The sequence below is a fragment of the Callorhinus ursinus genome, unplaced genomic scaffold (genome assembly GCF_003265705.2).
Source record: "Callorhinus ursinus isolate GAN/ISIS: 27379988/994484 unplaced genomic scaffold, GSC_fseal_2.0 scaffold70, whole genome shotgun sequence".
Lineage (NCBI taxonomy): Eukaryota > Metazoa > Chordata > Mammalia > Carnivora > Otariidae > Callorhinus > Callorhinus ursinus.
Window position 1 is genome coordinate 2454129 of NW_027397132.1, and position 13100 is coordinate 2467228.

Below are 13100 nucleotides of genomic sequence, written 5' to 3' on the forward strand. Positions count from 1 at the left end.
GTGTGTGTGTGTGTGTGTGTGTGTGTGTGTGTGTGTGTGTGTGTGTGCCCCACGGCCAGGCAGGGAGGCTGAGCGCGCCACGGAGCCCGACTCTGTCACTGCCCACCGGCGGCGTGGCCGTCTGGTCACGGTGCGCTGTTAAGGGCAAGACCAAGTCCCGTGGGTCGCTGGTCTCGGTTTGTGAGTCGGAGAAATGGGGAGATTCCGGCTGAACTGGCAGGGGCGAGGTGAGATTTCTGGGTGGTGACACAGGCCCCGCTCTGGTCAGAGCAGGCCCTCAGGGCCTCTCAGGGACTGGGGAGGCCAGGCTTAGCCCTGAGGTGAGGGAGCCCCGCCTCTGAGTCAGCGGGCCCCGCCCGCCTGCACTTTCCAACACCTCCTTCCCCCTTCTACGTTCCCCTTTCACTTCCTTGGGCCCTCCAGGAGGGGCGCCCCTCCCTCCCTCCACTCCTCCAGCGCCTCAGGCCTTCTAGGCCCCTGGGCCCGGCAGAAGAGTAGCAGGGAGAAGGCCACCCAGCCAGGAAGGGGTTGAGCCTCCACACTGACCAGATCTCTGGAAGCGCTGGCCCCGGAGCTGGGACTTCAGTCCCCATGCCACTGACGGCTCCCAGCGTCAGGGACTCCCAGGTGCTCCCAGCACACTGCGTGCCAGATGGCTCCCCACCCCCCCACCCCCGACTTTTTTTTCACAGCCCAGGGACAGAGGCCTAAGGGGCGAGGTGTGTGTGGTACCTCCTGTCCCTGCCATTACTGCTGGGTGTGTTTGCCCACACCCCAGGGGGGCTGGGCAGGTAGCCTCCGGAATCCCACCTGGCCTTGAAGTTGCAGCTGACCCAACCCTGCTTGATAGGACCTGTGTCGCCCAGCTTCCCCGGCCCTGGTCTGCAGGTCACCAGCTGCTCCGGGAGAGCTGTGGTGATGAGTGGGCTTCGAGACCCTCCTGACAACTGCGGGGGAGGCCGGGATGCCCCAGCCTCCCCACACCCCCCAGTTTGCCTGGGAGGGTCTTCAGGTCCCAGGGTCCGGCTCCCTGTCAACACTTGGGGTCTGTCTGGGTCGCCTGGGGTTGTCCTCTGGGGACTAGGGACAGCAAGCCCTCCCAGCAGCTGGTCTGGGGTAAGAAGAACGGGCTCAGCTGGTGCGTGTAGAAGGGGGGGGAGCCCAGGGAAACTTGTTTTTTATTTCTGATTCAATCAAGTTCAAGTAAGCAAGGCTGGGAACTTCCCAGGAGGGCCCGGCCTTTCTCAGAGCACCCTGGGGCACAGGAAGAGAGACGGGGTAGTTTTTAAGGATTTTTAAAAACTCTCCCAAGAAGTATCAGAAGTTCCCAGTTTCTCCAGGGCGGGGATCCCCCCTTGGGGGGATGACTTTCAGGGAGCAGGGTAGCCCGAGGCCGGCTGAGGCCCTGGGAGACTCTGGCCAGAGGCCAGGCCTGGGTGGGGACCGAGGCCCTGGCTGCTGCCCAGCCCAGCCTTCCTGCCTCCGGGGCCCCCTTCTGCTGGCTGCTCACCTCCTCAGGGTGGGGTGGGGGGCTCCCTGACTGCCCTTTCAGAAGCTCCCTCCTTCCTGAGGAAACCTGCTGCTTTCCTTCGGAGGTGGCACAGCAGAGGGGTTCTCTTTTGCTCTCTCATTTGAGGTCTGTCTCCGGGATCACACCTGCTTTCTGCAGGGTGTTGCTCAAAACAGTGTCTGGTGCTGTTCCACTCTGGAAGCATGCCTGGCTGGTTGGTGCTGGTGTGTTGGATGCAAGAGCAGTTGTGATCCCGGAAGTACGGCTCCTGGCTGTGCCCTTGCTGTGTGATCCCCGCTGGGTTGTTTCCCCTGGGCAGGAAAGCTACTGTCCTATGGTCTTAGGGTAGCAGAAGGAGGAAATCATGGCAGGCTTCCTGGAGAGGGCATCCCAAAGAGCCGGCCCTGAGGCCTAGGAAAAGTTGGGCAGGGGGCACAGGAAACCCAAGCCCAGTCCCTCAGGAATGCTGAGGTCCAGAATCTCCTTTTTTTGAGACTGTCCTACGAACAGGGGAGGAGGGCAGGGCAAAAAGGTGACAGGAGACTGCAGGCTTGGGGCCTCAGGCCCCACTGCTGTGTGACCAAAGGCTGGTGGCTATTCTCTCTGGCCCCCAGGAGATAAGCACTGAGGAGGGAAGTGGGGACCCGAGAACTCAGACTTTGGAACAGCCTTTGGACCCAGTTCCTGGGAGTACTCCAGGGGGCATTTCACCAGGGAGGGGCAGTGTGAGGCTTCCTGGGGCACTGCGCCTAGTGTCCTTCATGCTGGACTCCAGTCCTGCCTCAGTGTCCTCATCTGTAAAGAGGACATGTGTTTGCTACAGGGTCCCATGCCCTCATTCCTCAGTTAGCCCTCATGGAGCACCTGCTCTGTGCAGCCTTTCCACCCTCCTGGAGCCAAGAGTCCAGAAGCCACACATCAGTTTCTTCCTCTGCGAAGTGGAGCTTGGGGTCCTCACCGGGCAGGGCGGCCGTGGGGCTCAAGTACCCAGGGCCAGGTGGCTGGGTAACTGTCTCTCTAGAGAGGACCAGGGAGTGGTCCTTTGGGAGGGACTCTAAGTGTCCCCTGCTTGGACGCCTTGCAGGGTGGGGGAACCACAAGAGGAAAAAAGCACCAGAAAGCAGGTAAAGTCCACACTGGCTGAGCCAGGCTAAGGCTGGGGGGCCGTATGCGGGCCCCAGTGACAGCTCGGAAATCTCCCTGCAAGGGCAAAGTTCCCAAGCGCAGAACCTGTTCACTTCCTCTCCGGCGCATCTCCTCCCCCTTCCTCTGGCAGGCCCCACTTCCTCTTTTTCTCCCCCCCCCTCCCCCTAGGCCTGCAGCCCAGCCCCCCTCCCAGGCCTCTGTCTTCCCAGGGTCCTTTCAGAGAGAGGCCTGAGGATACCCAAGGAGTCACTTGTCCATTCACCAGCACAGGGCCCCAGGGAGGGTGCAGTGGGAGGAGGTGGATGCCCAGGCCCATAGCCTGGAGGGGGAGGCTGAGCCGTGAAAGGCCACCGAGTGCAGTGGTCTTAAGTGGGAGGGCGGGCTGTCTAGGCTGCAGATGCCAAAGGGCTCCCCCCTCCCCAACAGGGGCCTTCCGGGATGATGGGCCTTGAAGGATGCCTGGGAGAGCAGCAGGAGGGCTGCTGCAGACCAGACGTAGGGCCGGGAGTGTTCCAGTCTGAGGTCACATTGGGCCAATGCTCCTGCACCTTGGCCCATCCCTGGTGGAGAAGAGATGAGGTGGCAGCACAGGTCCTGCTTGGGGGGCAGGCCGGCTCTCCACCCCACATAGCTGCCTGGAACCGTCCTAGGGCCTCCCGTCCCTGGCCCTGCAGCCCTAGTCCCAGCCTGCCCAGCACTCCTCCAGGCTCAGCGAACAGCCCCAAGCAGCCCTCACCAGCAGGCAGAAAGACGGTCGCTCCCCAGCCCCTGAACTGCAGGGCAGGCAGGCCCCAGGGCAGCTTGCTGGCCAGATGCCCACGACCGAGAGATACAAGGCCAGGGACAGGGCAGTTCCCGGGGAGGCAGGGAGTGGACGGGCTGGGAACATTCCCGCAAGCCCGGAGTGGTGATCGGAGAAGCTGCATGCAGTGCTCTGGGGACGCTTGCGTGTGGCTCTGAGCCTGAGGGCTCTGTTGTGCGCTGGGTGATGGTCACCCTTCCCACCCAGCTGTGGCCCCTGCAACTCCGGAGTGCCCTGCTACCAGCCACCCATGGTGGGCAGGACCAGACTGCACATCCATATATGGACTACGGGGTCACTGGTTTCAACACACAGCTCACGAGCACCTACTACATGCAGCAAAGCCCTGGGCAGGCCTGGGGCGCCCAGAGACAGACCAGTGGCTACAGGCCAGTGCCCCCACCTAGACCACCCTTCCCGTCTTCTGTGAGAAAATTCAACTTCCTGTCACCACCTCCCAGAAGGTGCACGGTCTTCTAGGCTGAGCCAGACGTCCCTCTGGGGTCCCCGGGGCCCTGGGCTTCTGTCTGCCACACACTGATCATTGTTGGCCACCATCTGGGTACAGGCTCTGCCTGCCAGACTGGCCGCTCTCGGAGCAGGAACCACCCAGAACACTCCCGGGCACCCAGATCTTGCCCAATGTTTGGTGGAGGGACCCAGGGCAGGAAAGGGTGAGAAGGAGAGGGTCTCCTCTGGGGGCAGCAGGTCGTCAACTACTGTCCCTGCCACTCCGCCCCCCTCAAGCTAACTCATCTCTGGGGCATTAAGGGTCCTCGGCAGGCTCCAGATGGTACGGGACAGAAGTTCAGCTGTGGCTGCCCATGACAGACAGACAATGGATGGTGGGCCCCAGAGCTGCGCTGAGCAGCCCTGCCTGCCTTCGCCCAGCAGCTGCCTGGATCATGGGCTAACGGCTCAGGCCTGGCTCGGCTGGGTGTGACCAGGCAGCTCCTGGAGGCAGCCTGGCTCCATGGGAACAGTTTCTCTGTTCTACAAAGCCCACCTCTGCCCAGGCCTGCAGCGGGGGAGGCTTGGGGCCCTCTTCACAGGGAACTTCCAGCCTCTTGCTCTAGATGCCTGTCCTGTCTCTGGGGCCTGAGAACCCGGTTAAGTGGCCACAAGACCCCTGACTCCCCCACACCACACCATACCCTTCAGCCCCAGGTGTCTGAGTAGTAATGCCCCTCAGTTAGCAAGCTGAGCACCCCCAGCCAGAGGCCCCTCCATCCCCCCAATCCAGGCTTTCTGGGCAGTGAAGTTAATGTGGACCAATGCTTCCCCTGCAACTGCTCCTTAAGCATGCACCCATAGAAAACGGGGGACCCTCGCATCCATGCTGACCCTTGCCCACCGGGGCGCTCACTGCTCATGTGATGCCCACACCCGGAGGGTCCTGGGGTGGAGAACACGAGAGGGGCTGGATCAGGCATTGCCCAGCGGGGCGGCGGCCCACGGACCCAGCACCCAAGGGCGGCCAACGCCAAAACTCTCTCCCTCCTCCTCTTCCTCAATCTCGCTCTCGCTCTCTCCCAGCCCAGCTCGTTCTCTCTCTCTCTCTCTCTCTCTCTTTTTTTTTTTTTTTTTGCAAAAGGAGGGGAGAGGGGGTAAAAAAATGCTGCACTGTGCTGCGAGGCCGGTGAGTGAGCGGCGCAGGGCCAATCAGCGCACGCCGTTCCGAAAGTTGCCTTTTATGGCTCGAGCGGCCGCGGCGGCGCCCTATAAAACCCGGCGGCGCGACGCGCAGCCACCGCCGAGACCGCGTCCACCCCGCGAGCACAGGCCCCTCGCCCTCGCCGCTCCGCCGCTGCCACCGCCGGTTTACACCGCCCCCAGGTAGGTTCCCGGCCCGGGACGCGCTGCAGCACCGCGCCGCCGCCTCCGGGCGGGCCCCTCGGCCTCGCGCCGGGAGAGAGCCGCCGGCTGTACGGGCAGTGGGGCTGGCGCTCCCCTTCTCGCTCGGGCCGGGACTGCGCTCGCACCGCGCGCCCCCGGCGTGCTGCAATCCGGGCCGAGGCGGCCGCGGGTCTTTGTCCGAGCAGGCGGGCTCGCTCGCTCGGGCGGCTGGGTGGAGGGGTGGGTGGGCGCGGCGAGTCTGCCGGCCGGGTGGGGGCTGGGGACACGGCTCCGTGTGCGCGTGCGCGCTCGGGCCGGGAGCCGCGGCCGGGGCGAGGGCGGTGCGGCCGGCCGGAAGGGGTGGGGTCGCCGCGGCGCGAGGGCGCCTGCGCGCACTTCCTCCCCGCGCCGCCGGCTCCCGCGGGCGTGGCCGCCGCGCGCCAGCCCGGCCGGCGCTTTTTTTGAACGGGGCGGGGGCGGAGCCAGCCCCTGGTGGGGAGGGGGCGGGGGCCTGGCTTCCTGCCGCGCGCCGCGGGGCCGCCTCCGACGAGCGTTTGCCTTTTATGGTAATAACGCTGCCGGCCCGACCGCCTTTGTCCCCAATGTGGGCGTGCGCCGGCGCCCCCTGGCGGCGCGAGGCCGAGGCGCGCCGGAAGTGGGCTGGGTGGGGGCGGCCCCACCCGACCCCCGGCTCAAGGCCCGGCTCGCCCAGCAGATCGCCATGGATGACGATATCGCTGCGCTCGTGGTCGACAACGGCTCCGGCATGTGCAAAGCCGGCTTCGCAGGCGACGATGCCCCCCGGGCCGTCTTCCCTTCCATCGTGGGGCGCCCCCGGCACCAGGTATGGCGCCGGTCTGACCTGGGGTGGGCCGGGTAGATGGGGCGTCCCCCCCCCCACCCCCGGGAGCAGATTCCCTCGCGGGGGGGAGGGCCTGGCCTTTGGCTTTCGGGGTGGCGGTCCGCGGCCCCGGGCCGGTGCTCAGGGCGCCTCGCCCCTCCCTCCGCAGGGCGTGATGGTGGGCATGGGCCAGAAGGACTCCTACGTGGGTGATGAGGCCCAGAGCAAGCGGGGCATCCTGACCCTCAAGTACCCCATCGAGCACGGTATCGTCACCAACTGGGACGACATGGAGAAGATCTGGCACCACACCTTCTACAACGAGCTGCGCGTGGCCCCCGAGGAGCACCCCGTGCTGCTGACCGAGGCCCCCCTGAACCCCAAGGCCAACCGGGAGAAGATGACCCAGGTCAGTGGCCCCGCCGCCCTTCTTGGGCGGCCACCCCATCCTTCCTTGCTCTTCTGTGCCACGCCCTGTCTCACGTGTTCTTTCTTCTGCCATTCTCCTAGGACTTTCTTCTCTGACCTGAGTCTCCTTTGGAACTCTGCAGGTTCTATTTGCTTTTACCCAGGCGGAATCTTTTCCGGTGTTTGCCTTTCTGATTAGGTGTTTGAGGTTATAAAATGCTGTGGGTTGTAGGTACTAACACTGGCTCGTGTGACCAAGCCGATGAGGCTGGTGTCGAGTGGCCTTGGAGTGTGTATTCAGTAGGTGCACAATAGGTCTGAAGTGAATCCCCCTCCCGGGATCCCCAGCACATTTAGCTGTGTTTCCTTGCACTTTTCTGCATGTCCCCAGTCTGGCCTGATCCCCTCTGGGGGTTTCCCGGAGCGTGACCTGGCTCTTCTCCCTGCAGATCATGTTCGAGACCTTCAACACCCCGGCCATGTACGTGGCCATCCAGGCCGTGCTGTCCCTGTACGCCTCTGGCCGTACCACTGGCATCGTGATGGACTCCGGGGACGGGGTCACCCACACTGTGCCCATCTACGAGGGGTACGCGCTGCCCCACGCCATCCTGCGTCTGGACCTGGCTGGCCGGGACCTGACGGACTACCTCATGAAGATCCTCACGGAGCGTGGCTACAGCTTCACCACCACCGCCGAGCGGGAAATCGTGCGTGACATCAAGGAGAAGCTGTGTTACGTGGCCCTGGACTTCGAGCAGGAGATGGCCACTGCGGCCTCCTCCTCCTCCCTGGAGAAGAGCTACGAGCTGCCCGACGGGCAGGTCATCACCATCGGCAACGAGCGGTTCCGTTGCCCGGAGGCGCTCTTCCAGCCTTCCTTCCTGGGTAAGTGAGCCTGCCTGCCTTCCCCTGCCGCAGAGGGTCACCCTGTGGCCACTCCCGGAAGCCAAGTGTTGCTTGTTTCCTCTCAGGCATGGAATCCTGTGGCATCCACGAAACTACCTTCAACTCCATCATGAAGTGTGACGTCGACATCCGCAAGGACCTCTACGCCAACACGGTGCTGTCCGGGGGGACCACCATGTACCCCGGCATTGCCGACAGGATGCAGAAGGAGATCACCGCCCTGGCGCCCAGCACAATGAAGATCAAGGTGGGCATTTGGCCGGCCTGGGCGCGTTGGGTGGCTCCTGTGGGCGTTGCCCCTCCAGGGCTTGCAGGGTCCAGGATCCTCATGCTAACTCTCCACTTCCTCCCCCAGATCATCGCCCCTCCTGAGCGCAAGTACTCTGTGTGGATCGGAGGCTCCATTCTGGCCTCTCTGTCCACCTTCCAGCAGATGTGGATCAGCAAGCAGGAGTACGACGAGTCCGGCCCCTCCATCGTCCACCGCAAATGCTTCTAGGCGGACTGTTACTTTAGTCGCGTTACACCCTTTCTTGACAAAACCTAACTTGCGCAGAAAACGAGTTGAGATTGGCATGGCTTTATTTGGTTTTTTAATTGTTTTTTTGTTTTTGGATTTTTTTTGGGTTTTTTTTTGTTTTTTTGTTTTTTTTGTTTTTTTTTGGCGCTTGACTCAGGATTTAAAAACTGGAACGGTGAAGGTGACAGCAGTTGGTTGGAGCGAGCATCCCCAAAGTTCTACAATGTGGCCGAGGACTTTGATTGTACATTGTTTTTTTTTTAATAGTCATTCCAAATATTGTGAGATGCATTGTTACAGGAAGTCCCTTGCCTTCCCAAAAGCCACTCCATTTCTCCCTGAGGAGAAGGGCCAGTCCTCGCCCAAGTCCACACAGGGGAGGGTGATAGAATTGCTTTTGTGTAAATTATGTAGTCCAAAATTTTTTTAATCTTCGCCTTAATACTTGTTCTTTTTGTTTTATTTTGAATGGTCTGCCATCATGGCCCCCCTTTTTTTGTCCCCTCCAATTTAAGATTTATGAAGGCTTTTGGTCTCCCTGGGAGAGGGGTTGAGGCACAGAGGCAGCCGGGGCTTTCCTGTACACTGACTTGAGACCAGTTCAATAAAGTGCACACCTTAAAAGGAGATGTGGCTTCTTGGGTGTTGGGGAGAAGGGTTGGGGTAGCAGGGACCAAGCCATCCCTACCTCAAAGGGAAGGGGGTTCGAGGTGCGTCGAGCCCTGACATCAGATAGTCCTAGGGTGGGAGATGGATGGAAGGAATTAAGGGGCGTGGCCCTTTACCTGTCTGTCTCCTATTTCTCACTTAAGTTCTGAGGTCTGGATGCTTCAGGAAAGTGGGAGACCTGGGCTTTGTGGAAAGGGGAGTCAGGTGGTCCAGGTGCCATACCTCCTGAGGCACTGGGGCACCTGAACTTGGTAATCCTTTTAGGAGTGGGGCCTCCTAGCCCCCATAACCTTTTTGTCATCCTTCCTGATGGGCCGGGGACACACGCTGAGGCTGAGGCTGAGGGTGGGGACCAACCTTGACTACCAGCTTACTGGAGTGATGGTTCCCACACAGCCAAAGAAAGCCTTTGCTAGGATTGTGCAGGGCAGCTCCCTGGTGGTGTCCAGGGCCTGGGATAGGGGCATGTCAGATGGGCAGAGGATGTTACAGTTGGCTTGGGGGGAGGCGTGCGTGGGTTGTGGATTCTTCCTTGTGATGGGTACCTTAACTGCGCGCTCAGGGCCCGGTTTTCAAGTGCAGGCTTGGCCTACCTCAGGGACCTGCAGGGTCTACCTGATACTGGAGGTCAGGGTTTTTTTATTAAAATTTTTTGTTATGTTAATCACCATCATTAGTTTTTGATGTATTGTTACATGATTCATTGTGCATAACACCCAGTGCTCCATGCAGAATGTGCCCTCTTTTTTTTTTAATATTTTTTATTTGACACAGAACGAGAGACAGAGCAAGCACAAGCAGGGGGAATGGCAGGCTGGGGAGAAGCAGGCTCCCCGATGCGAGGCTCGATCCCAGGACCCTGGGATCAGGGCCCGAGCCGAAGGCAGCCGCTTAACTGACTGAGCCACCCAGGCGCCCCAGAATGGGCCCTCTTTAATACCCATCACCAGGCTAACCCATCCCCCCACCCCCCTCCCCTCTAGAACCCTCAGTTTGTTTCTCAGAGTCCATCGTCTCTCATGGTTCGTCTCCCCCTCCGACTTACTCCCCTTCATTCTTCCCCTCCTATCTTTTTTTCTTAACATACATTGCATTATTTGTTTCAGAAGTACTGATCTGTGATTCAACAGTCTCGCACAATTCACAGCGCTCACCATAGCACATACCCTCCCCAATGTCACCCAGCCACCCCATCCCTCCCACCCCCCACCACTCCAGCAACCCTCAGTTTGTTTCCCGAGGTTAAAAATTTGCAGGTCAGTTTCTCACTTACAATGCAGTGCTCCAAGGCTGGCCTGCCTGCCCTCTGCTAGAAGCTGTGGCTGGGGAAAGGAGGACTCCCATGCAGGGTGCCCCTTGCCCTCATATCCAGAGGGAGTAAGGTCCAGAATTCAACGCCAAGTCAGTCTAGATTTGAGGCCAGGAGGGAGCCCGCTCCTCCCTCCATTGACCCAGGGCTCCCTCGAGCACTCAGCTGTGGCACTTGGGAATGTGGTGGCCCACTGCCTCCCATCTTACTGATGAGCAGAGACCCTCATCAGGATGTGCCTTAGAGTCTCACGGAGTTGTGGCAGGTCGGGAGGGACACAAGTCATTTTACTCAGTGCAAGGTGCCTGTCTCAGGTGGAAGGAGACTGTTCTAAGACTTTCCAAAACCAAACAGGAGCTTTTCACCGACCCCCCCTGAGCTCACCTTGGCAGTTCAGTACGTCGTTCAGTACATAAACCACCCCAGCAGGGGGTGTGGTGTGGGCTCTGGAGGCAGTCTTGTTCCCTCAGGGGCCCTGGGCTACCTCTGACCTGCACGCAACTGGGCAACTGGCCTGGAGCAGGTGGGACGGCAGAGAGCGCAGGATGCTTCCGTCCTAGGGGCCCAGGCAGCAGGGGCTGAAATGGAAGTCCCTCCCCCAACACACCCACCCACCCACCCAGGCCAGTTCCAGCTCTTTTGATCCCATTCAGGGGCAGTGATAAGCCCTGGACTCTGTGCTGCAAGCTTCCACCTTGGGCCACTCATTTCACAAGCATTGATTGAGGGCTTGGCGTATGCTGGGCCTGCCTTCCCTCCCTCCTTCCTTCCTCTATCCAACCACCCTTTGTACCAGGCAGTGTGCCAGGGCCTGGGGGTGCATTGGAGAAGAAAGATGTGCTTCCTGCCCGCATGAGGCACCCAGTGTAGCGGGGAAACATAGTATCAGGCCACCAAGTGAAGGCACAATGGCTGATTGTGACAAGGAGGAGGAAGAGCAGAGGCTGTGTGTGAGGAAGGATGCAGGACCCCAGGGGGATGCAGGTGCCCATTATGTTGGTCGGGGGAGGGGTGGTGTTGCAGGTGCACACCCACACTAAAACCAGCAAATTGCACCTCCATAAAACTGGAAAAAAAAAAAACCAACAACTAAGAAATACAAATTTAAAAAGGAGGAAAAAACACTCATCATTTTGTCTCTTTTGAACAAAAAGCAAAATAAAGGACCCTGAAGCCGGCCGACTGGGGAGTGGGGAGCTGTCGCTCTGGAGCAGGACAGAGAAGGCTTTCTGGGGGAGGGCTGGGCAGCTGGAAGTGTGGGCTTGCATGTCGCGGACAGAGGCATGGCCTGACCAGGAACGGAGACCGGGCCAATGACAACACAACCCCAAGGCGGAACGGGAGGGTGACTGGGGCCATCTGTCTTATGTAAATGGCCTTGGGAAGTCACATCACCATCCACGTACCTGTCTGAGCAATGGGAACATCAGTAACACCTTAAGAGTGGGTTGTGAGCAGGTGCCCCATCAATCTTTTCCTTGGAAGGGCCCTGGAAGTGCAGCTGAGACCCACAGGTTTGGCTTGGAGAGTGCTTTAGGCCCTTCTCCTTCCCTCCCCGTACCACAGCTAGCCATCTGCTGCCCAGCTTGGAGCAAAGGCCTCACACCAGGAAGCCCAACCCCACCAGCCTAGCTCAGAGGATGCTACATTGCTTCCTGCCTTCCTCCGTGCACCCGTTACGAGTCCGCGGCCAAGAGCATAGTGGCTGGCTGGCCCCGGGTCACTGACCTTCTGTGAGAAAGCTGGACCCTAACGCCTTTGAAGCCTGGCAGATCAGCGGGCCTCAAGGCTCACACCGCCATACTGACCCCCAGCTCCCTCTGCAGCTTGCCCTAGCCTGGGACAGGAAGCTCCCTGCTTTCTCAGGTGGCTGGCTCTCCCGTAAGGTGGCCCTGACACTGAGGCTCACCTTTCTCTCACCGGAATGTCCCTCCTCTGCAAGGCAGCCCTGCCTGGAGAGAACTGCATCCCAACAGGCCACTCTGAGCGGAGGGGAATCCTGGTAAGTGGAGGGGCTCAGTTCCTCCCCTTCATCCTCATATTTCTTCCTGGATCCTGGTGGTGAGGACCCAGGGAGGTTCACGATCACAGGGCAGTCATCTTCCTTGTGGGGAAACGGGCTCAGAGGGTAACACACCAGCTCAGAGGTGGCGGTGATGAGGTTTGAACATCTGCTCTGGCCCGGAATCACCCAAGGCACCTGGGGGCTGGAACCATCCAGAGGCCCCTGCCAAGTGCTTGATGCTTATTCACTCAGTCATTCATCTTTCAACTTCTATTTGCCCTCATGGAGCTTATGGTCCTGTCCCATAGGGGCCACTGGCCCACACATGGCCATTTAAATTTAAATTCATTAAAATGAAGAATTCAGGAGCCCTTGGCTGGCTCAGTGCGTAGAGCGTGCGACTCTCGATCTTGGGGTTGTAAGTTTGAACCCCACACTGGGTATAGAGATGACTTAAAAATAAAATATTTTAAAAAATGGAGAGTTTTTTTTACACCTGAAACTAATGGAACATTGTGTGTCAACTATACTCAACACAAAAATATTAATAGTCTTGGGGCGCCTGGGTGGCTCAGTCGGTTAAGCGACTGCCTTCGGCTCAGGTCATGATCCCGGAGTCCCGGGATCGAGTCCCGCATCGGGCTCCCTGCTCAGCAGGGAGTCTGCTTCTCCCTCTGACCCTCATGATCTCTCTCTCTCTATCTGATTCTCTCTCTCAAATAAATAAATAAAATCTTTAAAAAAATTAATAGTCTTTAATTCTTAGAGCAGTTTTAGGTTCACAGCAAAATTGGGAGGAAGGCACAGAGATTTCTCATGTACCTGCTGCCCCCACATATGCACAGCCTCCCCCACCCATCAACATCCCCCACCAGAATGATGCATTAGTTACCACGGATGAACCTACACCAACATATCATCGTCACCCAGAATCCGCAGTTTATGTTAGGGTTCACTCTTGGTGCTTATATTGTATGGGTTTGGTGTTTTTTGGAGTATTTATTTATTTATTTATTTGGCAGGCTCCACACTGGAGCCCAATGCAGGGCTTGAACTCATGACCCTGAGATCAAGACCTGAGCTGAAATCAAGGGTGTGGACACCCAACCAACTGAGCCACCCAGGCGCCCTGGGTTTGGTGTTTT

At 59.3% G+C, this 13100-nt stretch overlaps 1 protein-coding gene across 2 annotated transcripts; it reads left to right on the forward strand.

The window, feature by feature from the left end:
• Positions 1-5161: 5161 nt before the first annotated feature.
• On the forward strand, positions 5162-8599 carry ACTB (actin beta). 2 transcript variants are annotated; one of them, XM_025863807.2, is made up of 6 exons: positions 5162-5294; positions 6010-6138; positions 6305-6544; positions 6993-7431; positions 7518-7699; positions 7808-8599. In XM_025863807.2, the coding sequence occupies exons 2-6, from the start codon at positions 6016-6018 to the stop codon at positions 7949-7951; spliced, it is 1128 nt and encodes a 375-aa protein (XP_025719592.1). In that variant the 5' UTR covers positions 5162-5294; positions 6010-6015; the 3' UTR covers positions 7952-8599. The 2 variants fall into 2 exon arrangements, with proteins under 2 accessions (XP_025719592.1, XP_025719593.1); XM_025863808.2 differs by having other exon boundaries at positions 5194-5294; positions 6007-6138.
• Positions 8600-13100: the final 4501 nt, after the last annotated feature.